The 24,966-nt window shown below is 41.0% G+C and overlaps 2 protein-coding genes across 2 annotated transcripts; one reads left to right on the plus strand and one right to left on the minus strand.

Moving 5' to 3' along the window:
- Positions 1–2,906: 2,906 nt before the first annotated feature.
- nt5m (5',3'-nucleotidase, mitochondrial) lies at positions 2,907–10,980 on the minus strand. Its single transcript, XM_085360409.1, has 5 exons — positions 10,287–10,980; positions 9,048–9,148; positions 6,393–6,453; positions 6,164–6,278; positions 2,907–3,684 (listed from the first exon to the last, which is right to left on the minus strand). Exons 1-5 carry the CDS (start codon positions 10,557–10,559, stop codon positions 3,545–3,547), a joined length of 690 nt encoding a protein of 229 aa, XP_085216535.1. The 5' UTR covers positions 10,560–10,980; the 3' UTR covers positions 2,907–3,544.
- Positions 10,981–11,899: 919 nt separating this feature from the next.
- Positions 11,900–24,857, plus strand: cops3 (COP9 signalosome subunit 3). Its single transcript, XM_085360410.1, has 12 exons — positions 11,900–12,059; positions 13,042–13,171; positions 13,871–13,983; positions 14,263–14,312; positions 16,453–16,545; positions 16,643–16,822; positions 16,916–17,056; positions 18,039–18,212; positions 18,903–18,989; positions 19,229–19,342; positions 19,468–19,548; positions 24,039–24,857. The coding sequence occupies exons 1-12, from the start codon at positions 12,005–12,007 to the stop codon at positions 24,090–24,092; spliced, it is 1,272 nt and encodes a 423-aa protein (XP_085216536.1). The 5' UTR covers positions 11,900–12,004; the 3' UTR covers positions 24,093–24,857.
- The last annotated feature ends 109 nt before the right edge of the window (positions 24,858–24,966 follow it).

Consider the following 24,966-nt stretch of genomic DNA (forward strand, 5'->3'; position numbering starts at 1 on the left):
TTTTTCGTTTCCGTTGATCTCACATCAATCAGAGAAGATACGTTTTGAAAGCAGGCAATGTTTATTGAGGACCACAATGAGTACAATTCTGACATAAAAGCTGCTTTTGTTGATAATCTTCTTCTAACCGTGACGTTTTGTGGAAAAGCCAGCTGCTCATGACGCTTATGTCATCTGCTGACCCTAATGTGCTCCATTCGCTGTGGATTTATTGGAAGAACATGAAAAATCATAATGAGAAATCTGATATAAAGTATGCACTGAACAGAGACGGTGAGGCAGCCACTTTTTCAGAATGCTTTACTGATGATTTGAGCATGATGCATGAAAACAAAAACCATTGCAAATTATGCTCTTGAGCAGCAACGCTCGCCCAAGCTCCCTTCTAGTCTGCACACTGGCTTCAGGGCAATAGATTTACATAACCTGTTCACATCTAAATCTGTGAACAGAATGTCATTACACATGCTTTCTTTAGTGAAATGTGATCCCAACATCTGAGATGCCAACAGAGATGTCCAAAGCTCTTCCTGTTAAAAGAGAGTTCTTCCTTTCCACTGTCACCAAGTGCTCACTCATGTGAGATCATCTTATTGTGGGTGTTTTCTCTCTAATTTTGAAGAGTCTTTACCTTTCAATATAAAGTGAGGCGACTGAATTGGTGCTATGTGAACAAAAGTTAAATGAATTGTTGGGCTTCGTAGCAGTGAGTTTAATCAAATTAACAGCTGTCTGTGTAGGTTCTTTGTCATCCAGGTCATGACAGTCTGGGCAAGAACTGCAGAAACCTCTTAGATGCAACAGTAACATCTTCAAAAATGTAAAGAAGTCCAGCTGCCTTCTTTTTGAGCTCAAGAAAATTAAACGCTTCCAGCTGTACAAATCATTTCATCAGCTTCTTGAGGTTTTTTCCTCAACTGATATGATCAGTGCAGAGAGCAACTACAACAAAGACCACAAAGAGGAGCGTTCTTCATGTTTAGTTAAACCTCCCCCCAAAAGTGCCAGAATGTCAAACCACGAGTGTGGGCATGTTTCCAGACTTTGGCAGGAAGTTATCTATGATTTCATGTGACTAAGCAGCATGCATTTTAATGAAAAAAAATATAAAAACAACCAAAGCCAATGAAACTTTTAATGGCACTGTTAAATGAAAGAAGATGTCCAAGTCATCAAGTTATTGTTTTTTTGCATGGGTTTTAATAGAGGTGGATCTAAACATTTCACTGGCAGAAACAAACATTTGCATTTGGATTGAACTGACATTTGAATATGTATAAGCTAGTCACAAAAAAACAAGCACTCAGCATTACATACATCTTTCATTACACATAATTAGCATCTACTGCGTAGTTCCCTGAAAAATATACCAGAAATTAAAAAGCATTTTATCCCAGCATCTACATATCGTCTGTGTATCCTAAAGGGGACCTATTACTGCTTTGCTAGCTACAGGTGCTGTTACTCTGATGGGTGTTCATGTTAAAAGCATCAAGTTTCCAATGAGGTTAGCATCGGTGCAAGTAAGAAAAAGCGAGAATGCACTAAACACTCCATTTCAGGTACTTTTTTCCCAACTCTTTGCTCTGTATGATGTCAGAGAGTGCAAATATTGCAGGCACACAGGAAATTGGCACGTTTCCCTCAGAGAACGTATGAAATTAGGTGCCGCACCAAGGTTAGGTATTTTTAACTGTGAATCATATTCAGACATACTCTAGTAGAGTTGGTGAATAAAACTGTAAACGAGTATACAAAGGTCCCCTTTAAATGAGTGAAGCAGGACAGTGACACTGAGAAAGTGGTGATTTTATACATTTTATAAATGCTAAAAAATATAATAAAAATATAGTTTCTAAAAATTAATACAAGTTAAGTTTTCAAGTAATTAATGACAAGCTGAAATAAAAACTTTATTTTTGGATTATTAAAACATTTTCTACAACTTAAATCTTGCGCGACATGCTTCTGAAAACAAGCTCTAAAACAGGGGTGTCCAACGCCAGTCCTCAAAAGGTACTGTCCTGCAGCTTTTAGATGCATCCTTGTTCTGACACACCTGAATCAAATGAATGGCTTGTTATCAGGCCTTTGCCAAACTTGATAGTGTGCTGAAGAGGTAATCCAGTCATTTGATTCAGCTGTCTTTGAGTAGGGTTGCATGTAAAAGCTGCAGGACAGTAGCTCTGAAGGACTGGAGTTGGACACCCCGGCTCTAAAAATATGAACAGAATGGTGACATACCACTTATAAAACATAGTGATTACTGTTGCCGCTCCTATAGATTTCCACTTTTCCTTATTCTGCATTCTGTCATATCCATGCTGTTGCAATTGTGGATATTTATATTAAACATGGGCAAAGTTTCAAATAATGAGGCCAATGTGTGCACAAATAGCCCCTACAGAATTCTCCATACACCTGATGCAAACTCCTGTTTGTGAGGGATAGCCAATCAGAACAAAGTTAGCTTTGGGAGGGAAGGGGGGGGTATGGCTTGTCTATGACCAACGTTGAACTTGCGAGGTGGCAGAAGGGTCCAATGTAAACGAAATAATGATTATTATGAACTGAATCATGCAAAGCTACCCTACCACAATTTTGAATAACATATGGACTTGTCAGTGATATATTAATATTGAATAATGGTTCATTATTAACCAACACTGAACCAATGTTACTCAGTCTTCAGTGCCTACAACAATCTACACTAGCAATGTTTGGCAAGATGCACGTGTGCAGCTACTTTTCTCATTTGTGTATCAGTGAAATATTGAACAATTACATATTGTAAAAAAAGAGCACCCGTGTAGGCTTTTAAGCTTTTTAAAAACCAGAGTGGATTTCACAGTACTTTTGCATTTACATAACAGTGACATGGCACATACCTACACAATACATGCAAAATAATGACAACCTAATAGAACAGTAATTTTGACTCCAAGTCACTGTCCTGTGTTTCTGTGTTCGCCAGTGCCCACGACTCAGGGTGTATTTTTGAGCTTTTTTGGGTGCAGCGGAGTGCCCTGTTGTGAATCACATCACACTGACTCACGAGTGCAACACGGTGCAGTTAAATATTGATAAGCCTTTTGCGATGAAGGCCACAGATAGACCACGCAGTGGCTCAGAAATCCATTTTGTCTGAATCTGAGAAACATCCAGAATGCAAACTGAGTCCATAACCGCCGAGGTCACTCAACACAATCTGTCCTTTCCACTTACCATGTATCGTTTTATGAACTCCTTTTGTTGTTCTCATTCAGTGAGATTGTTCAAAATCTGGTCGCCAACACAAATTCATACAAAGTGTCAGAGTGCCCCCTTGTGGTCGAGCAAGTGAACATCCTCTTCCAACAGACTGGATCAACAGTCTTCTTGTACAGCACTTCCATTCAACCTGAAACGTAAACTGCTCATCCCGCTTAAGCCTCCACACCCTACTTAGTGGAGAACAAGGATGCCAAGGCAACAGCAGCGAACCCCAGAACTTCCACTAACCCTGATGCCAGGCTGCTGTGGGGCTGAGCCGTGCAGGAGCTCCTCACTGCCTTTTGCTGTCCAGGATGGCCCTCCAATCATCTGACCATGACAGGAGTCTTCTCTGGGGGAGGCTGAGGGGCAGGTGCTTGTTGTGGCAGGCAGTGAACAGGATGTGCTCCCACGCTGGATTTGGCTCCACACCTGTCCAAGTCACAGAAATATAAACATTATTTAAGTAGCAGCTCCCTGTATTTAAGTGTGTGAAGGATATAAATTGTCCTGACAGACCATAGGAACACTGCAGCAGCTGCCTCATGAGGCAATCAAAGCACTGAAAATGGATGCAAATAATTATAACACCCACACCAAGTTTCACAAACATTATTATGCAAAAGTCCTCTTTGAAGATTTTGCTTTGTTCTTCATTTGTTCTTGTTCTTTCAGTGATTTAAAAATAATAGTTATCATCCCTGATCTGCTCAGATCAGTGAACTACTGTACTTTCCTACTGAATTAACTGCGGCAGCAATAATTTACACGACTCAAGCCGACTAACTTTGAGATCTACTCATAAGTTAAATACTCAGCATTTCAAGATTTTTTTTTTATTCAGGCAAATGTGCACTCACAGCCAGCATCAGACATTAGTGTGTATCTGCACATTATTACGTAAAAAAATCTTTGCACTCTGGAACTCTGTTTGAAAAAATGACTAATGTACAAATGTGTTCTTTTGATAAAAAAAAAAAAAGTAATGAAAAACTGACCGTCACACCAAAGCATGTGCACATTTGGAAAGCTGCAGCTGCTTTAGCATGATGGTTACAATTTGAATAAAAATGTAATCAGGTGTGAAAACATTTCATTCTAGCAATCTAATGCAATATTACTGCTGCTACCTTTAGCATGACAGGGGGCAAAGCATAAACTGTGTATAGACAATGAATAATGGCAACATAATGTTCATTCATCACTTTGTTTTGGAGTCTACATTTTATAGCACCAGTGTTGCCATGTTTTTGGCTTAGATTTAGACTCAGCTAACACTGGTTTCTTTACCAAGCTGCATCCTCCGACACCTGCTAATTTAAACACTACATCACAGACTAATAAAATGCTTGAATTTTACTAGATCTGGAATACAAACTTCTTGGATGGGCTGTTGCACACAACCATCATTATCTGTCACCTTTATGAAATATCCTCCAAAAGGCTACAGACAACTGCCTATGTTGGCCAACCAACTTGGCTTAGCCCCGGATTTTAAGTCCCAACAAAATCTAGATGGGTAAGTACAAATTTTTTCATGGTAAACTGATGAGAGAGCAGTGCGTGAGGTAAGCTGCAGGCACTGCTTTCACGGCTCGGAGGTCAGTTATGATCTGCGCTTTGTGTGGAAACCCAGCTAGCATTATCAATGACCTTCAGTGGTATAGTCTCGGCTCACCTGTAAAAGTCAGCGCATGAAAACACCTGGGAAAGGATTTTAGGACTAGGAAAACAAGGAAGGACTGTCTTTTGAGGACATCAATGTTCACATTTTGGACGAAGAAAGGGTTTAAGAGAGGAATAAAGGAGGCCATCTAGACCCGCTGTAAACAGCTGTCATTGAACAGAGGCGGTGGCTTATGGCACCAGCCATCAGCCACATATGCTCCCGAGTTCTTTTCCCATGTGTTTCAACCACTCACACCTTGCCTTAGGTGACCTCAATCGCTCACATGACGGTGGGGTGGGGTAACGTCTAACAGAGGTTTCCTCTGTCATCTGTTGGCTCATATAATATCTCACATAACTAAGAGTGGGTTAACAATCCTCAAGACCACCTTTACTGGAAGAGTTCGCTACCAATTATTCTAGAACTGAAGAAGCTGCTTGGATGAGACGTGAAATGTCTTCAAAACCTAAAGAAGTCTAGTTGGCTTCTTTTCAGCTCTCAAGACTACCATTCTTTGTGTTCCCATATTCAAGTCCAGGAAGATTATCCTGGATCCAAATCCACCATCACTCATGCTTGCGTGGATTCTCTACAGGTACTTCAGCTTCAGACTAATTGGGGATTCTTAGTTGCCCATAGGTATGAATGTGAGTACAAATGGTTGTCTCTCTATGTTAGCCCTGAATCGGACTGGCGACCTGTCCAGTGCGTACTGTGTTTCTTTTCCTATGGCAGCAGGGAAAGACTTCCCTGAGACCTTGAACTGGACAAGTGGAGGAAGATGGATGGATGGATCAAATAACACTCCTTAACCTTGTTGTTTAGCATCTTGTTGTATCCTATTGTGCTGCTGATCTTCTCATAGGTCATTTAGGTGTTTTTTCAGTGGGCATTAGTGCGTTTTCCCCTCATTATTTGTTAGCATCTATCTTTATTTTTATGAACGACAACATGGCCTTGACTACCCAGAATGCACTGCGATTGCAGCGCTCTACTGAAATTTGCAAAATGAAATGAAGCAAGCTAAAAATAAGTAGTTTGAATGCTTTTTGTTTTTGTTTAGCTAAACTTATTGTTCAAAAATGTTGTTTTTATTTCATGAAAGCCATAGAGGCTAAACCGGAGCAGATCTCTTCACAGACCAAAAATAACCTAAAAAGATTGTTAGAGCATTAATATTAAAATAAAAGAATCATGATAAACACAAAAGTGCACCCACACAAAGTTCCACGGAGGCCTCACCTAGAATGTCGGGTTTGTCGTCTATCAGGAGGTCGCCGGTGATTAACGTCTTGTCTCGGGTTAGAATGACTTGTTCCAGGAAGTCACGGCCCAGATGCTTCTCCACCCAGGCATACTAGACAAAAACACACACACACACAGCAGATGAGATCTCATCAGCAAAGAGTGGAACACATTAATCATTTCCACAGAGAAATGGATATTTGTTATTGATTTGCAGTAGGCCTACCTTCTCATGTGGGCAGTGTTTGTAATGTTTTATAGGGCTGGTGCAAATAAAGACATCTGTGCTGCAGAAACAAAGGGAAACAAACAGACCAGAGTGGAAAAGTTACAAACACACAGTATTATGTTTACCTTCCAGCTGCTTAGGCCTGAACTTTTATGACAGGAATTCATGTGGGGAAGGTTCCCAGTAAACATGAAATCATGTGTATGGTGCATTACCCTGATGGGAGAACGTGCACATTCAGGCACTGGTGGCTAAAGAAAGCCATTCATTTTTAGCAGCAGAAGAAATGTAAGCGAAGTTCATAACTTTTGGTATTTTTAGATGTTATTCACGTGCATTCTCCTCTGAGAATAATCCCAGAAAAAAAAAAAAAAAGTAGTCACAGTCTGTGTCACGCTGATTCAGATCACACTTATTAAAATATCATCAAAAACTACACGCGACCGTCCCCGAGTAAGACTCGGGGTGATGTGTTTTAAATCATTTATTAGAAAAAGGGGAAAAAAAATACTGAAAATATCACAGCATGGGGCCATCTGAGTCGTGAGGCTGAGTGAACGGGAGAACAGCGTGGTGCTGGCGCGCACAAAGACAGGCTGTGTGGTGACACAACATGGAGGCCAGGTGTCTGTAATTGTCCCTATGGCCTGCTGCTGTCACTGACTGCAGAGCACAAATAGATCATACAGAGAAGACAGACAAACAGACCATCACATTCACTACTGATGCCAGGCCTAGGAGGCTGTACGGCAGCCTCGACGCTTGATGCCTTCAGGCACAGCCCTGAGTGGCAAGTTGTCTCTGTTTTGGCAGCGTTGAGGACCCAAAACACAATCACTGTTTTAATGTGTGTAAAAAATATATAAAATGTGCTCCAAACATAAATATCAAATTTACGTGTATGTTATAGAATCTAGTCTTGCTGGCTTTTGTGAGTGACTGGAATGAGCAACAGGGGCTTTCTGACTTGATTCATTTGGTCAGGTTCAGACAAAACAGAAAAAACCTCCATCAAAAGGAGGCGTTCACAATCTGTCTCAAAAATCACAGACAGAATAAAAGATGGATGTACAGTATTGTGCAAAAGTCTTGAGCCAATCCTAATTTGTATTTGGTTCCGTGGAAGCTAAAAAAAGTGCAGTAAAGTCAGTTCAATCTTAGAAAAATGTCAAAGATTGCTCAGCTTAACAAGCATAAAACATTATTTTTTGTCACCAAAAGGTGATTGACAAAGAGCTATTAGCCAAAAACTTGCCTTATTTCAGCATGGTGTGGAGTGTGTTCTTAAGAATTTGAGGAAATTGAACAGGTGAATGAAAAAAGAAGAACAGGAGATGAACAGTATCTGAAAATCATATCTTTAAGAACTAGGGAAAAAAAGAATCAAGCAAAGAGCTGAAAACAGATCAGAGAGACGTATCTTGAGTTGATCTACTGTTCGATAAAGCCTTGTCAGAAATTGTGTCAGTGGAAGGATGACTGTCAAGAACCTGTGCTTAAGAAAGGGAAACAGAGAGAAAAGGCTGACGTATCCCAAACTACATAAGAAGTAGACTGAAAATCAGTGGCGACAGGTCTGATGGAGTGATGAATCCAAATTTCTTTTTTTTTTGTTCAGATCGTCAGTCTCTACAGCTGCCTATAAAACATGGTGGAGGCTCTGTCATGGTTTGGGGCTCTATTTTAACCAGTAAAGTTGGGGATGTTGTCAAAATTGGTGGAATTATGAACACAAAAAGCACACAACACTGGCTGTATTGAAGAACAAAGGCGGTCATACCAAATATTGACTTTCAAGCTCATTATATACTGTATACTGTTATATACTGTGATTCTTCCCTCAGCTCTCTTTAAGCGTTCCCTGTCTAACCCAACCTGTGGCATCCTTTTCTGTCACACCAACCCTCTACATGTCCTCCTTCACTACATTGATAAATCTTCTGTGTGTGTTCCCCTTTTCCTTCTGCCCAGTAGCTCAATTTTCACCGTTCTTTTGTTGCGGCACCCATTTCCCATTTTCATAGGAGAGTGTGAAGAAATGGTGGCGCATGGCTTTTACATAACACTGTCGCTTCTGGGCCTAAAAAGGACGCCAATGCCAAGTGTCTTAAACATGCTTTCTTTTTAATGACCATCAGGGGGGGATAGGTGCAGGTGTAAAGAAAACCTGGTCTTATAAAAGTCTATGGGAAAACAGCCCTCTGACCTGTCCCAGGTAAACACTTTGCTGATGTGTTTAGGAGCACAGTCACTCATTTCAGGCTTCCTGCCTCCCAGCTTTTCTTGTAAACTGGGCTGAGCAGGCCATTGCTGCTTTGCAGGGCTTTTGTATGAAAACAGAGCCTTAAAATGCAGCCAGCTAAATGTAGAGACTGTGGAGGAAGTCAGATAAAGTGAACTAAACAGGGTGAAACTGTGTGGAAAATGATAAACAAACCACAGAGCCTGGCATTATTTTGCAAAGTTAAATACATATTAACTCAGAACACCATTTCCCCCACCTCCCTTCTGATCAAAGTGCTACATGCAAATATCTAATCATGCACATTCTTCTCCCATTATGGTGATTTAAGCCACTTGTGATACAACAAGAACTCCTCTCAGTCTCTTTTGTGTATGTGAGATAAATGCACTGCAACTTCCAAGACCTACTCATTCATCTCGGCCATCTCCTTGACCGCCTCCACTCCTCCTGGTAGCGGGTCCAAGTCTATGAAGAAACCTTTGGACTCCCAGATGCTGATAGCTTTTTCCTGGAGTTTAAAAAAAGGAAACAAAACACATGCATACAGCTTATCTGCAACCGTGTAAATTAATCAGGTGCATGTACAGTATGTGTATCCACGTGAGTGTTCATGAGCCCTGAAGAAGTAAAGTCCAAAAGGCCAACTTCTGTGGACATGATTACAAGGTAGCACTTTGCTTCTTGCTTGGAGTAGGTGAATTAAGACACTGAAGGAAACACATAATCAAATGGAGTAGTGAGTGAACTGCTCAACACTTCACATTAAAGTGAACCACAAGGAAATCGAGGTTGAGTCATTCATCCACACAAACCAATTCAAGAATGCGCATCCATGGCTGTGTCTACACATGAAGCGGGGGTGACACCAGCCCCTTAAAAGTCCCCCAATCCTAATTAATGCTACTGAGCTAGAGCGCTGTTAATCTCACAATCCCCAGAGACATGGGATGAGAGCAAGGATAATGCCTGATTTAGACTTCTGCGGGAAATCTACACTGTAACTGTAAACTCCTATGCCATAACCTTCCATGCCATATAGTCTGACCCGACATGTAGTTACATTTCTCGGGTTACGTGGAAGGTTGTGGAGTACGATTAAACTATTTATTGTTTCTTTTTAACCAGAAACATTTAAAGGTATTTGCAGTTCCAGTTATACTATGATGTAGATTTGCCGCAGAAGTCTAAATCATGCACGAGACCAGTAGTAGACTGCAATGTAGTACATGTGATTATTCTGCTTCCACTGTAAAAATTCCAGCATTTAATGTCCATTCATATTATGCTACTTTCTTCTAATTTTCACTGTATTCTGGATGAAAATATTGCAATGCAATAGTCCAATACTTACTAAGAAGATTAGAAGGTACTGAAAAAGTGGGGCCATCTTTTGTTTTTTGTTTTTCAGAATTCTGACAAAAAAATCCATTTTTCCCAGTGGCCATAATCCTCTTCCATAAATACTCCTGTACCACCCTATTGAAAAGGTCCCAGTCCAGAGCAGTCAGAAACTTGACTGTTAACCATATGTAAATGAGACAGACAATCTTTTGAATTAAAACTTGTAAAAAATAAAGATAAAAAACCCAAATCGAGAAAGCCTAAGTTGAATTTCAGCCACTATATTTAGTGCTGCTGTCACTCACACAAAGGTCACTCCTCAGCTGCCCGTACTGCGTTGACACCCAAAACCCTCTCCTGTCCTCCAGGGTGATGTAGGGCTCCGTCGGGTACCTGGCCCGATACTTCTTCAGGAAACCCCCCTCGAAGTCCGCCAGGACTCCGTCCATGTCCACCAGGACCCGCAGTCTCTTCCCGGAACGAGAGATGAACGACATGTTTGCGCAAATCCTCTTAATGGGATCTCGGAGCAAAGTTTTCCCTCTTCCTAGTAGGCGTGTTGCACTAAGCAGCAACATTTTTCACGCCCTCGGTCTCTGCCCTCTCCCAACAGTCAGCAGAAACAGCTTGTAAAGTCGGCATGGGACTTACACAAACAAAAATAATTCCAGACACTGGAGCTAAACCCCTTTCAGTACTCGTTTTAGACACTGTTATTTGCCCCTTGTGAATTTTTGTCCAACTTTTCACATTCTGAGCGGCAGTTGAGCTAACAGACGCTGGCTAGCTGACAGGCTAGCACCACAGCAGCCGCAGCGGGCAGTTCAACTGTAACCTGCCTGTGGCGGTCACAGTTGCCGGGAGCTCTTTGTATCGTTTGTCAGTGTGTATTAGCCGGCCGGCATCCAAGGCATGCCTTTCTAAAATTCCACAGCATATGAGATAAACAACATATGCTGTTAGAGCTGTCTGAGGTGAAACGAGAAGTAAACAACTGGAGCTGCTGCACCAAAGGGAGAAGCGCTCAGCTGTAAGAACAAACTGTACTACGAGCCCGTGCGCAACAAAGATCTCACATGACCAAGATGGTTCACTCCTCAGCTGTTTTCAGGAGCCATGTACAGTGAAAAATATAAAATTTTACAACAATACGAAGGTTTTACCACAACAATAATCATACACGCAACGTGTGTGATTATTTATTGGCTAAAGAACTGTCGTTAGTTAGGTTCATTGCAATTTATGCACAGTCATCTCTTTATGCCCAAATGTGACAGCTTATTCTGAATGATGGATAGGTAAAGGGGCAAAACATTTAGCATCAGACAGGGGAGCTTCCAGAGATCCATCACTTGTGCATGAAATACGTTTGTGTGTGTGTGTGTGTGTGTGTGTGTGTGTGTGAGAGAGAGAGAGAGAGAGAGAGAGAGAGAAGATGCTGGAGGCAGACCATCTAAGTCTAAGTCTAAGACCAAAACTTAACTTTAATTTAAATTTATTCAATTTTAAACAAAAACTTGATTCAAATCATATATACATTCAATCATATTTATCAATGTATCAATGTCATCATATTTTCGTTTCCCCAAAGGAGCAGCACTATAGTAGTCCTGTAAAAGTAGTTAGACAAGAGGTCTCACCATAAAACATCTACGTTAACCCCGGTATGTACGTCACTTCCTTTATTTCCGAGTCCTCAAAGAGAGAAGTTGAAGTCCATTTTTAAATAAACACACACTCGCGCAATATATATATATATATATATATATATATATATATATATATATATATATATATAAAAGCAAGTGTGTTTCAATACTACCAGCAAATCTGGTAGCTGGCCCTTTAAGAATTCAACGGTCGGTTCTCTAAACCTCCTTGCGGTCTGTTCTGTTCTTACGATCTCGCGATAGCCTCACCTCAGTGGCGGCTGTGTGGCCCCCTGTCTTAGTCCGGACGGAGTTGTTTCTGACGTTTGAATGAAATACAGTGCAAATTACCTCCACGTTGGACCCAGGAAATAATGGCTTCAGCCTTGGAGCAGTTTGTGAACAATGTGCGGCAGCTTTCCGCTCAAGGTAGGGTTGATAAACTCATTAGAGTCTGAAGTATTAGCTAGTTAGCTAGCATATGCTATCCAATGCCTTGCCGATAGCTAGGCAGTCAAACTGGTCAGAGGCTTCTTTTTGCTTTATCATGTAAACACATCGCTAAAACGACCTTATGTCGCCGTAGTTCCTATGTAAACTACCACGAGAAGATGCGGTATTACACAAGGACCCGAAGGATAACTGCATAACGTGCATGTCATCAAACTAGATGTGAAAATTATACTTTTTGTTTTTGATCTAGAAAATAATTTCTGGGGACTGCCTACCGGTAGTCCCGCCCTAGCCTCATATAATTGGCTAGCGGACTGAATTGGCAAATATTATTGGCTCGAAGTCATCTGTCAATCCTGCTCGCATTACCTCTGTTGCAAGGCCTTGACAGGACACTTGGCCAGCCGATTTCAATTGAAATGCCCATCCGCAGCGCGGCGGTTATACACAGTTTTATGAGTCCGTGTGTCCTCTAGGTTTATAAAGAATAGCCTCTTTGGATTCGTAAACAAGAAAATTCCTATTTTATCCATAATTTGACCAATTAAACAACAAAGAAAATGTATCACTGTGCATTATTTCTCCTATCAACATACAACAACTTTACTGATAATAGTTGTAGTGGGGTTGTGGTCATACTGATTGTGTCTAGTCTTTGTAGCGTTTCCAGCTAAGTTTTTGTCCATGTGCCCTCCTTGTGTGCTTTGCAATATAATAACAACCTTGTGAAATAGAGACCTGATGACATTAAATCTCAGCATAACAACCTGATTTTATTCTACATCTGGTGGGCTGGTGTCAAAAATATAATCTGCACCTAGACCTGCAAAACAAGTTACCTTAAGCCTTTAGAAAGACACCCTAGTTTGGACTTCCCATAGATTTAAAAGGTCGGTACAAAAAGTTAAGTGTGGTTAAATTTCTCAATGTTGACCTCAATTTCCCTTCATCCCTCCAGGCCAGATGACTCAGCTATGTGAGTTGATCAACAAAAGTGGGGAGCTGCTGGCCAAAAATCTGTCCCACCTGGACACGGTGCTGGGGGCCCTGGACATCCAGGAGCACTCCCTAGGTGTGCTGGCTGTGCTGTAAGTTTCCACTATAACTTTCTTCTGTCTCAGTTACCACATGACAAGAAATTTTTCTCATAAAGTCTTTTTCCCCTCTAACTGGTCTATTATTATTATCAGTATTATTAATATTAATTTTTTTTATTAGTTTACATTTTGGTGTTTCACTGCACTCTGCTTTCGTTCTGCTGTTCTTGGCCAAGATATTCTCCTAATGTTGTGTCTATTGAAGGTCACGTTGTACTTTTTGTGTTGGTTGAGGAAGAGGCGGTAGTTCTTTAGAGGAAGTCTCTTGGAAAAATGACAGAGCCAGCTCAGGATTTAGAGGAAAATGAGAGGAAAAGTTGACAGATAATAAGTTCCTGCATATAATGTTCTATTGAAAGGGAATAATCTCTCTCGATTCTTCAAATTGTTTCCTTTCTTTAAAATTTCCACACATTCTCTGCACTATAGCAAATCCTGCACAGACGTGACACTGCTAAAGGTTTTCTGTTGCCTTTACAACTGATAATAAATAACACAGAAATGAAAGCTATTATTTCCTGTTTACAAAATCAATCTCGCTTCTGCTTACCCAACATTGCGTCTGATCGATACATTTCCCTCCTTACTCAAAACTCAGCCCTTTAGCTCTAAATGATTTTTAAAAATCGGCAAACTAATGCTAAGTTTTGGCTAACCCCCCTTCCTTCCTTCCTTCTGCTTTTGCTCAAGATTTGTGAAGTTCTCCATGCCAAACATCCCTGACTTTGAGACGCTCTTCTCCCAAGTCCAGCTCTTCATCAGTACATGCAATGGGGAGCACATTAGATATGCAACAGACACTTGTAAGTCTCATTGTTCAGTGAACTTGTTTTGTGTCAAGTTTTTTTTTTTTTTTTCAATTTGTTTTTGTGATTGTTAAGACAGAAGCATTTAGGTGTATGCGTTTCTAGCTGAGCTGTCATGAATCGCTACTTGTGTTCATATATTTTACACAAGGTTATATAAATTTTGTTGGTATCAGTCACAGCTTTGTATCAGTGGTTTGAAATCTGTTATGTGGATTTGTGGGATCTGGCAGAATCCACGTGGTTAATCATAACTCTTCTGTTTTCCTGCCACAGTTGCTGGTCTCTGCCACCAGTTGACAAACGCACTTGTAGAGCGGAAACAGGTAAGAATGTCTCTTTCTATCATTCTGAGCCTAATCCAACTAAGGCTACGTTCACACTGCAGGTCTTAATGCTCTATTCCGATTTTTTGATCAAATCCGTTTTTGTTTTTTTTTTGTCTGCTTGTTCACACTACAAATAAAATGTGACAGCCAACGCGCTCTAGTGTGAACCCTCAAAGCGGCCCGCATGCGCAAAAGAAGACCTCACACACAACGCGCTCTGTTTAGACCCAGACCACACAGTATTGTTTGACTGATGGCCTTAATATAAAGACTTTATTCGGACTTTACGTTTCCCAATTTTTTTTCAAGTTATAAAGTTATTTACATATGGCCTAATAATGATCCTTATTGCTGTTTTAGAAAGGAGCGGTGCTTCAAAGGATAGTTGCAGATTTCTGTCAGAATCTGCAGATTATACAGTACAAATAAAATATTCACGTTTCTCCAACGTTGTCTTCCCAACAGTTTCACTAACATCTACACTGGATGGCCAGGAAGCGTCCACGATGTCTTCTTGGGCGCTTCTCCGGCGCTGATAATAGGCGTCTGTCTTGTGTCAGTGATGTAAAAGACGGATTTAATGTGACATGACCGTTCAAACAGCAGTCGCTTTCTAAAACATCAGATATATATCGGATTCAGTACCACATACGAAAGTGACTCAGGTCAGGTTTGAAAATATCGGATTTGTGCTGTTCACACTGTCATACCATGATCGGAAATGGGTCGCATAGGGTAAAAAAAAAAGGTTGGATTTGATGCGCTTTTGCCTGCAGTGTGAACGTAGCCTAAATAGTGATGTCGTTTAGGCTTGACAAAAGTAGGGCTATGTTGTAAAAGTGAATGCTTAACAAAAAAAAAGAACACAATTGCATTTTTAAATTTTATTTTTTGTAAGAGAACTGTTAAGATTTGTTCATGATACATCTCCCTAGAAGAAAATGCCTTCTGCATTCTCTGTCCCTCTGTAGATTATGCAGTATGTAATCCTGTTGCACTTGTGCCAAGCAGTTTGTTTTCATTCAGCCCGTGCAGTCTTTAATATCAGCGGAAAGAACAAAAAGCAGGCAGGCTTTCTGTATTTCCTGGTGCTTCTGTAATTCTTGGTTTTACACTTCATGAGTCTGACTAGTTTTTGGCTTCAGAACTTTTGTCTTCTGCCAGAGGCCACATGTTTTTAAACAGTGTGTATTTATCTGCAGGCTGCTGATTTAGTGACATCCACACAATTGTATCTCTTGAAGCTAAAGGGGTTAGGGCCTTTCCTGTCAGCAGTTCATTTGATATCACTCACCCTACGCGCCACCATTGCCATACCCTCGTCAGCATTTCCTACTGAATTAGATTGTGTTTGTGGGATCGGGTGCTTTCTTAAGGAGTTGGTATAAGAGTAATCCTTTCTAGTTGTTTATCATTGCTCGGATGGGCGTGAAGTGAATGCAATAACAGTAGTCCTTGTTGTGGTTCTTAGCTTCAATGAACAAGCAACCTGTTGCTGGTGCTAGCTATAACCTACAAGAATTACCACCAGCAGCTACAGTTCATGAGGGTGGATGAGAGACTCTGGAGAGTAATATTAAGGACTGCCACAACAGTAAGCCAGGTTGCAGCCACTGAACACTCAAAATAATGGCGAGGAGACTGCCAGCAGACAAATGTATACTTGGGTGTTGATATATCTGGATGGCCAAATCAAGTCTGTGCGTGGGGAAACACTGCAAGTGTATTTATCCGCGCTCTCACAAGCAGCAGGAGAGTCACATGACCCTGCTGTCTAATACAGCACCCAACCCCTAAACTTCCTTCCACCTGAATGATCATGTTAGTGTTTATCTCCTAAATGCTGTGTGGCCTACATAGTGTGTGTGTTGCATTTACCTTGCAGCTAAAACCAATTTCCCCCCTTTGGTCAGAATGAAATGAGTCAGTCACAATCATTTTTCATCACAGGGCTCACATGAGTCATTTCATCACTAAGACAGCACTGAGTTTCAGCACCACAGTGGAGCATGTTTTCCTTTCCCTTCTTGATCTAAATATTTTAGCGTGTTCTTCAGGCCCTGACTGTTTCCAGCACATTTGGGTGTCTCAGGACGACTTTCAGCTTAGTAACTCACAATTTCTCCTCTTCTGACAGCCATTGAGGGGTGTCGTGGTCCTAAAACAGGCAATAGACAAAATGCAGATGAACACAAACCAACTTACCTCAGTTCACGCAGACCTGTGTCAGGTAAGTTCTTAGCATCATCCCAGTTGTAATCCCAGCACATCTCCTTTTCCATATGCAGTCTAAGCCACTTGTTCACCTCTTATATGTTCTTCTGCAGCTGTGTTTGTTAGCAAAGTGCTTCAAGCCAGCCCTGCCCTTTTTGGAGGTGGACATGATGGACATCTGCAAGGAGAACGGAGCCTACGACGCAAAGCACTTTTTATGTTACTACTACTATGGTGGCATGATCTACACGGGCCTCAAAAATTTTGAAAGAGCACTGTATTTTTATGAACAGGTACTGTCTTTACAGTCTTTTTGTTGCCTCCTGAATTTAAACGTTCTTTGCGGCATCACTGCACATGCTTTTGTTTTTAATTTTCTGTGACAGGCAATAACCACTCCAGCCATGGCAGTGAGCCACATCATGTTGGAAGCCTATAAAAAATACATCCTGGTGTCACTTATTCTCCACGGCAAAGTGCAGCAGTTGCCCAAATACACTTCACAAATAGTAGGGAGGTTCATCAAGGTAAGGATGCATGACGTGTGGGTGATATTTTTTTCTTTTTAGAGGTGTAGCCAAGAAGTGTCATTTTCTAAAATCACCAAAAAGTAGTAATAATAATAGTGTATTGATGCTCAGTAATGTATAGATTAACATTTAGGTTCATGCATGAAGAATCAGTGATACAGATCGACAGACTGGCTGTTAAAATGTTGTTTTTTTGCCTGCTAGGCTGAGTCTCAGTGGGAGGGTGAGCCATTCATTCTGTTAGCTAGAATGTGGAAAAGTTATTAAGCTGAATTTGATGAAACGTTATAGAAAAGTGGAGCTCGGGCAAAGGAAGAACTCACCAACATTTGTCTTTAAAGTTAAGATAAGAGCATCAGCATTGGTGTAGGCATCAGGGGTAGGATGTGAATGCACTTCAATTATTGGTTTACACTAATTGGAAAGTAAACACCTCTGAGCACCTAAAAGACTCAAAGATGAATCGTTACTTGGACAGAGTCAAAAGCACTGATTTCAATCAGATTTGATAAAAATACCATCACACACGAGGTGAACACAAAGGCTCACCTGTCATTTTGCCTTTTATGTATCAGACAGCTGCTCACACAGAAAGTTTTTTTTTTTTTTTTCCCCCTTCTTCTCCCACACTGTGCAGCGCTGCTTTGTAGCCTCACGGCTCACTCACTTAACTGAACGCAGCAGAACAGAGTCTGTAAAAGCAAGCAGATCAAGATGTCAGTGTCACGCAGTAGCAATTTTCTTTATTTTCTTTATTTTTTTGTAAATCAAAAATTCACTGTGGGCTTTGAAAAGCAGCAAAATCTGCTCACAAAGTTTCTAAGTTTCAACAACAACTAATATTTGGAACAGTTGAATATTTATGTGCAGCTGTAGTGTGAGCCCATCAGGAAAAGCCACTTATTTATTTTGCTGCTACTGAGCTATCCGTCCATAATTGCGTTTGCTTTTTTCCTTTTTTTTCTTTTTTGTGCCTCAGCCCTTGAGCAACGCATACCACGAGTTGGCTCAGGTTTACACCACCAACAACCCGGCCGAGCTGCGCAGCCTGGTCAACAAACACAGCGAGACCTTCACACGAGACAACAACACAGGCCTGGTCAAACAGTGCCTCTCCTCTCTCTACAAGAAGAATATCCAGAGGCTAACAAAGGTGAGCTGTGTGTGTGTGTTTTCTATGTGATGTGTGATATTAACACACTCCCGATGCCTTCAAGAGATAAGCTTCACTGGGTAGCTTGTGCGACTTTACTTTAGGAAATATTCTGTTGTAAGAAGAGAGACGTCAAGAACGTAGAAATGTCTCTGTCGTCTCAAATCATCTGTGGCGCAGTTCATTAGAGGTCACGATAATCAAAATGAAAGGAAACACAGCCAAAACATGGGTGTGCCAAGACAGATGCTGACATCTGATAACTGGCTGTTGGCCCATCTTTGCTAAAACGACTAACAACAATGACTCTTGAGCTTTCAGTTTCCACCTGTTGGGTCATCTTGTTCACATTACCAAGAAGACTGAAGTTAGAGGGGCTGTGTGACCCATAAAACTTGAGTTTCACACTCCATACAGCCTATAGGTTAAATCCAGGCCCAGTGCTGTCTGGATATCACTTTAGGTTATCTTTTAGGTTCATGTTGCACATGCCAGCTCAAACAGACAGGCACAAATCCAAAGCACCAGCTAGCCAGACAATCCAGAGTACTGAGAGCTTCTTTACTGAGGTTAAAGAGACGTTCGTTGAGTTGTCAAGGGATTTATTTGAAACAAACTGGAGTTTAGATGGCGGGTTTTTGCCCATTCACTAGATCTGATATCGGTTTTTCCTCTGTGCGAACCCCACAGACCTTCCTGACACTGTCTTTGCAAGACATGGCGAGTCGAGTGCAGCTTTCAGGCCCGCAGGAAGCAGAGAAATACGTCTTACACATGGTGAGTTCTCCAGAGAGACCAAAGCACAAAAAATACAATCCAGTTGATGCTGATAGAAATCACGATATCCAACTTTACGTGTTTGTGAAATGGTTTGATATTTTTTTTAGCTATAGATGTATTACACAAGTCTTTTATCTGTTGTGTTGGACCGTTTTGGACTTGAAGGCCTTAACGACCATATAACAATAGTCTTTACACTGGATTTTCTGCATTCCCTCTTGTTTTCTTCTTTGCAGATTGAAGATGGTGAGATCTATGCTAGCATTAACCAAAAAGATGGTATGGTCTGCTTCCATGACAACCCTGAAAAATACAACAACCCAGCAATGCTCCACAAAATTGACCAAGAGGTGTGGAGGCTCAGATCTGTGTTCACTGTTCTTGTGCTTTGCATGGATTGTTTGCAGTTGCAATACACAAATCCTGCATGAATTTTTGAAAATGAGCACGTGTCTTTTTTTTCCTCTCTTTTCAGATGTTGAAATGTATACAGCTGGATGAGAAACTAAAGTCTATGGATCAGGAAATCACAGTAAACCCACAATTTGTGCAGAAGGTGAGGGGGGGCTCCAGCAGCACTGGAGTTGCTTTTTCTTATTTTGGCTTATGTGTGTATTTTTGGTAGAATGAGCCAGACTAAAGATGTTCTCCTGTCGGCGTGTATGTTGTCCAAAAAGTTCAAATTTTAAACTTTTTATTGAAGCAGAGGATAAGATGCTTAGAGGTTTAGAAACAGTGTGATCACTGTTTGTTGCACATGCGGCATGCCTGAGCAGATTGTGTTGCCAAGTCACATGGTGTCTTCAGTCGCTGTTTCATGAAATCCATTGCTGGGCGTTTGATAAACACTGACTCTGTAATTCTCCCTTTTCAGTGTAACTGACATGCCGCTTGTTATGCAATATGCGATCATAAGGTTTCGCATTTCCATCCATAAAAACCAAAAACTATACCTGATTCAAATTATAGATCTCTCCCTTCAAGAACATTTCCAACTGTGCAAGTCAGAAAACAGTCCTAGCCTGGTTCTTCTTTTTCCCTTTTTAAAGATTGCCCCCTGGACGTCCTGTTTTGACCGCTTGCCCTTCTACATTTACACTATGGTGCTAAAACTTGCACAAATTTGCACATTGGCTTCCGTTTCAAACTAACCCAACCTTCCTTATGGAGGGTGGCGAGCCTTTGGCTGTAGACAAAAACCAAGACGCTGTTTTGGATGAAGAATCTGATCCAAGCTTATCAGGTCGGGAATGTGACCACAAGAATGCTTTCACTTTTAGTTTTTTGGGCCGTTTGTGGGGTCGTTCACCCTAAACTCAGGTGTAGGAGGCTTTCCCAGCTATAACAGCGTGAGAATTATTTTTCTTAACCAAATATTTATTAGTCCTTTATCCAGGTAAAAAATCTCATTGAAATTAAAAATCTCATTTTCAAGAGAGACTTGGCATCATGGCAACAAAAGTCAAAATATACATACCACATAAGTATATAACATTTAGCAGCAGCGTACAAAGAACAATAATGTGCACGATTTCCATAGCCAGTAATAAAACGTAAAGCACAATGGTACACAGTATCCAACCTCTTTAGGTAGTGGGCAGGTGCATTCATAAAAAGCAGGTCACCATAATCCAATAAAGGTAAAAAAGTTGCATGAATCAAGTGTTTTCTCACTTGGAGGGAGAAACAGGATTGATTTCTAAAAAAGTAACCTAGTTTTAGTTTTAACTTTGACACAAGCCTTTGAATGTGAGTTTTAAATGACAAATTCTGATCTATAATGATCCCTAGATACTTGTAAGATGTGACCATTTCAATTTCAGTTCCTTGAATTGTTTTAATCTTAGGAGACGTAGCTAACAACTCTTTGCCATTTGAGAATAACATGAACTTGGATTTCTCTGGATTTAACACCAACTTAAGTTGAGTTAAATGGGACTGAACTACATCAAAGGCAGACTGCAGAAATTGCAGGGTTTGTGCTACTGAAGGGGGTGAACAATAAATAATTGTATCATCTGCATAAAGATGAAATGCTGCATTTGACAAATTATCACAAAGGTTGTTTATGTAAAGAGAAAATAGCAATGGCCCTAATATGGAGCCCTGCGGAACTCCTTTGGATACTGGGAGAAAAGAGGAAGAAGACCCAGCAGCATGGACACACTGTTTTCTTGCTGACAAGTAATTTGAAAACCAACTTACAGCATTTACAGATAGACTAAACAATATTGGTCTATTTAATAAAATATAGCATGGTCAACTGTATCAAAAGCCTTTGACAAGTCAAGAAAAGGAGCAGCACAGTATTTTTTGCAGTCCATTGAATCAACAATGTCATTAACCACTTTAATAGCAGCAGTCAGGCTCACTTTCTATCAAATTGTGAACCATTGTGCTAATAAAACACAAATTAATTTGTCAAATCTGGCTAAAGTTAATAGCAACCTGCCTTCCTTGCAGGCCTGCGTGGTTTTATATCAGTTTAATCTTACATATGACATACAAACGCTTATTTTCTACAGAAGCTAAATGGTTTGCACAGCTGTCTTCTTGCTTATAGTTCACCTCGTTTGTTTACACCTTTCCATCATTGAGAGGCGCTGCCTGGGCTAGTCGTACATTGTGACTCATTTTGTAATTTTGGCTGTAAATTTACTAAATAATTCTCAGCTTTCAAGAACTATTTGAATTTTCTCTCTGGTCCACAATGGTTGAGAACCAACAATAATGTGAAGTGCACATGGTAACATCTGCCTGTTCAGACAGTAGTACCTGGTGAATACTTTTATGCTGCCACAATACACCAGATATTGCTGTAAAGCTCGTCTTCCCTTCCTTCCAAAACAGTATTCAATTTTGTCTCAAGAACAAACGGTGATGGAGCTATCGACATTTAAAGTTAAGTGGCTTGGATTTTCAGTGCCAACAAACAAGGACAGCAACTTTTAAACGACCAGTCAAGTAGCTGCACACTTCCTTATTGTATATATCAGACCTTCCCAAAGTGTGGGGCCCGCCCCCTAGGGGAGGCGCGTTATGAAAAGGGGGAGAAAAAACCAAAACGCTTGGACACGGCTAGCACAGGGCCGCCACAGAAACACAAAGCAGGGAATGAAGCATAGTTGAATATGTTTCCAAACCAACTTCATTCTAAGCCGAACATTTTTCTGGTAAAACAAAGGGGGCCCAGCAAAAAATGTTTGGGAACCACTGGTATATATCAACACAAACTGGGGAAAAAGTCTAAGGAGTTACAGTGGGGCAAAAAAGTATTTAGTCAGCCACCGATTGTGCAAGTTCCCCCACTTAAAATGATGACAGAGGTCAGTAATTTGCACCAGAGGTACACTTCAACTGTGAGAGACAGAATGTGAAAAAAAAATCCATGAATTCACATGGTAGGATTTGTAAAGAATTTATTCGTAAATCAGGGTGGAAAATAAGTATTTGGTCACCTCAAACAAGGAAAATCTCTGGCTCTCACAGACCTGTAACGTCTTCTGTAAGAAGCTTTTCTGTCCCCCACTCGTTACCTGTATGAATGGCACCTGTTTGAACTCATCATCTGTATAAAAGACACCTGTCCACAGCCTCAAACAGTCAGACTCCAAACGCCGCCATGGCCAAGACCAAAGAGCTTTCGAAGGACACCAGGAAAAGTATTGTAGCCCTGCACCAGACTGGGAAGAGTGAATCTACAATAGGCAAGCAGCTTGGTGTGAAAAAATCAACTGTGGGAGCAATCATCAGAAAATGGAAGACATACAAGACCACTGATAATCTCCCTCGATCTGGGGCTCCACGCAAGATCTCATCCCGTGGGGTCAAAATGATCATGAGAACGGTGAGCAAAGATCCCAGAACCACACGGGGGGACCTGGTGAATGACCTTCAGAGAGCTGGGACCAAAGTAACAAAGGTCACCATCAGTAACACACTACAACGGCAGGGAATCAAATCCTGCAGTGCCAGATGTGTTCCGCTGCTGAAGCCAGTGCATGTCCAGGCCCGTCTGAAGTTTGCCAGAGAGCACATGGATGATACAGCAGAGGATTGGGAGAATGTCATGTGGTCAGATGAAACCAAAGTAGAACTTTTTGGTATAAACTCAACTCGTCGTGTTTGGAGGAAGACGAATACTGAGTTGCATCCCAAGAACACCATACCTACTGTGAAGCATGGGGGTGGAAACATCATGCTATGGGGCTGTTTTTCTGCCAAGGGGACAGGACGACTGATCCGTGTTAAGGACAGAATGAATGGGGCCATGTATCGTGAGATTTTGAGCCAAAACCTCCTTCCATCAGTGAGAACTTTGAAGATGAAACGAGGCTGGGTCTTCCAACATGACAATGATCCAAAACACACCACCCGGGCAACAAAGGAGTGGCTCCATAAGAAGCATTTGAAAGTCCTGGAGTGGCCTAGCCAGTCTCCAGACCTCAACCCCATAGAAAATCTGTGGCGGGAGTTGAAAGTCCGTGTTGCTCGGCGACATCCCCTAAACATCACTGCTCTCGAGAAGATCTGCATGGAGGAACGGGCCAAAATACCAGCTACTGTGTGTGCAAACCTGGTAAAGACCTATAGTAAACGTTTGACCTCTGTTATTGCCAACAAAGGTTATGTTACAAAGTATTGAGTTGTATTTTTGTTATTGACCAAATACTTATTTTCCACCCTGATTCACGAATAAATTCTTTACAAATCCTACCATGTGGATTCATGGATTTTTTTTTTCACATTCTGTCTCTCACAGTTGAAGTGTACCTCTGGTGCAAATTACTGACCTCTGTCATCATTTTAAGTGGGGGAACTTGCACAATCGGTGGCTGACTAAATACTTTTTTGCCCCACTGTAGTTCCCAGAATGGCAATACGCCCTACCATCAAGTAATATTGGGCATTGAGACCTGAACAAAACAATCACTCATTGTTGGTGGAAGTGCAGCAGAAACTGGTTTGCAGCAGTGGCTCCGCCTGATGTGTTCAGATAACAGTTTTGATGTTTTGTGTTGTTTTTGTTTTTTGTTTCCCCTTCAGAGTATGGGATCGCAGGAGGATGATGTCGGTAGCAAAACGTCTAGTTATTCCTGAGGGGCCTTGGATGGGGAGAGAACGCTGCAGCCACCCAACACGTTCTTCCCAGGATGAGTTGGATTTTTTTAAAAGAGGAAAAACAAACATTCTATCTCACATAAGGACATTGGTCAAGGAAAATCTAATTGTGTGGAATGATGATAAATTTGGTTATTCTTACTTCACAGTGTCTTAAGGATAACGTGAGATCCTTACAGAAAAAGGAGGAAAAAAAGAAAAAAAATTACAATTTTGTCAGTGTTTTATTTATCAATGTTCAGGTTGAAGCGCCACTGCTACATTAACAGAAATCACAATAATAAAAACTGGACTTATTTGTTCCAAACGTATGTGAAAAATCTCACTGTTTGTTTTGGTTCTGCTGCATGATGGCCGTGACTTTGAGGGCATTACGTACAAGGTCAAACATCTAAAATTGATGAAGAATGAATCTGATAAAATTCTGCATTTGTAAAGACTGCAAGCGATCGTTTCCCTCTCACTCCTGCCGGTTAGAATGTAGATATCATCAATAGTGAATCTGTACACATGGACATGCCCTTGACCAAAACTCGGCACAATGGAGGAGTCGTTCACAATCTGGTGCACTGTTTTGTTTTTCTTTTGTTTTGTTTTTCTTTTGTTTAGGGTTTTTGTTGTTGTTTTGGGTTTTTTTTAGGTCGGATCCACTAGAGGTCGCTAGAGCACTGTACAGAAAACCGATTTGACAGCTTGTTATTACAAGAGGTGAAGTCAACAGATGAAACCAAACTGTCATGTAATTTTGGGAGCTTGAGCTTGGCGATTGTGGATCTGTTAATAATAAATTGTTTAAGAATATAGTTCTGGGTTTCATGCCTTTATGGAAAGATTCTCTTCGACACGGGCCCTC

This window comes from Diplotaxodon limnothrissa, linkage group LG8 (genome assembly GCF_057381915.1).
Source record: "Diplotaxodon limnothrissa isolate DT_005_m linkage group LG8, D_limnothrissa_male_GT1.1, whole genome shotgun sequence".
Lineage (NCBI taxonomy): Eukaryota > Metazoa > Chordata > Actinopteri > Cichliformes > Cichlidae > Diplotaxodon > Diplotaxodon limnothrissa.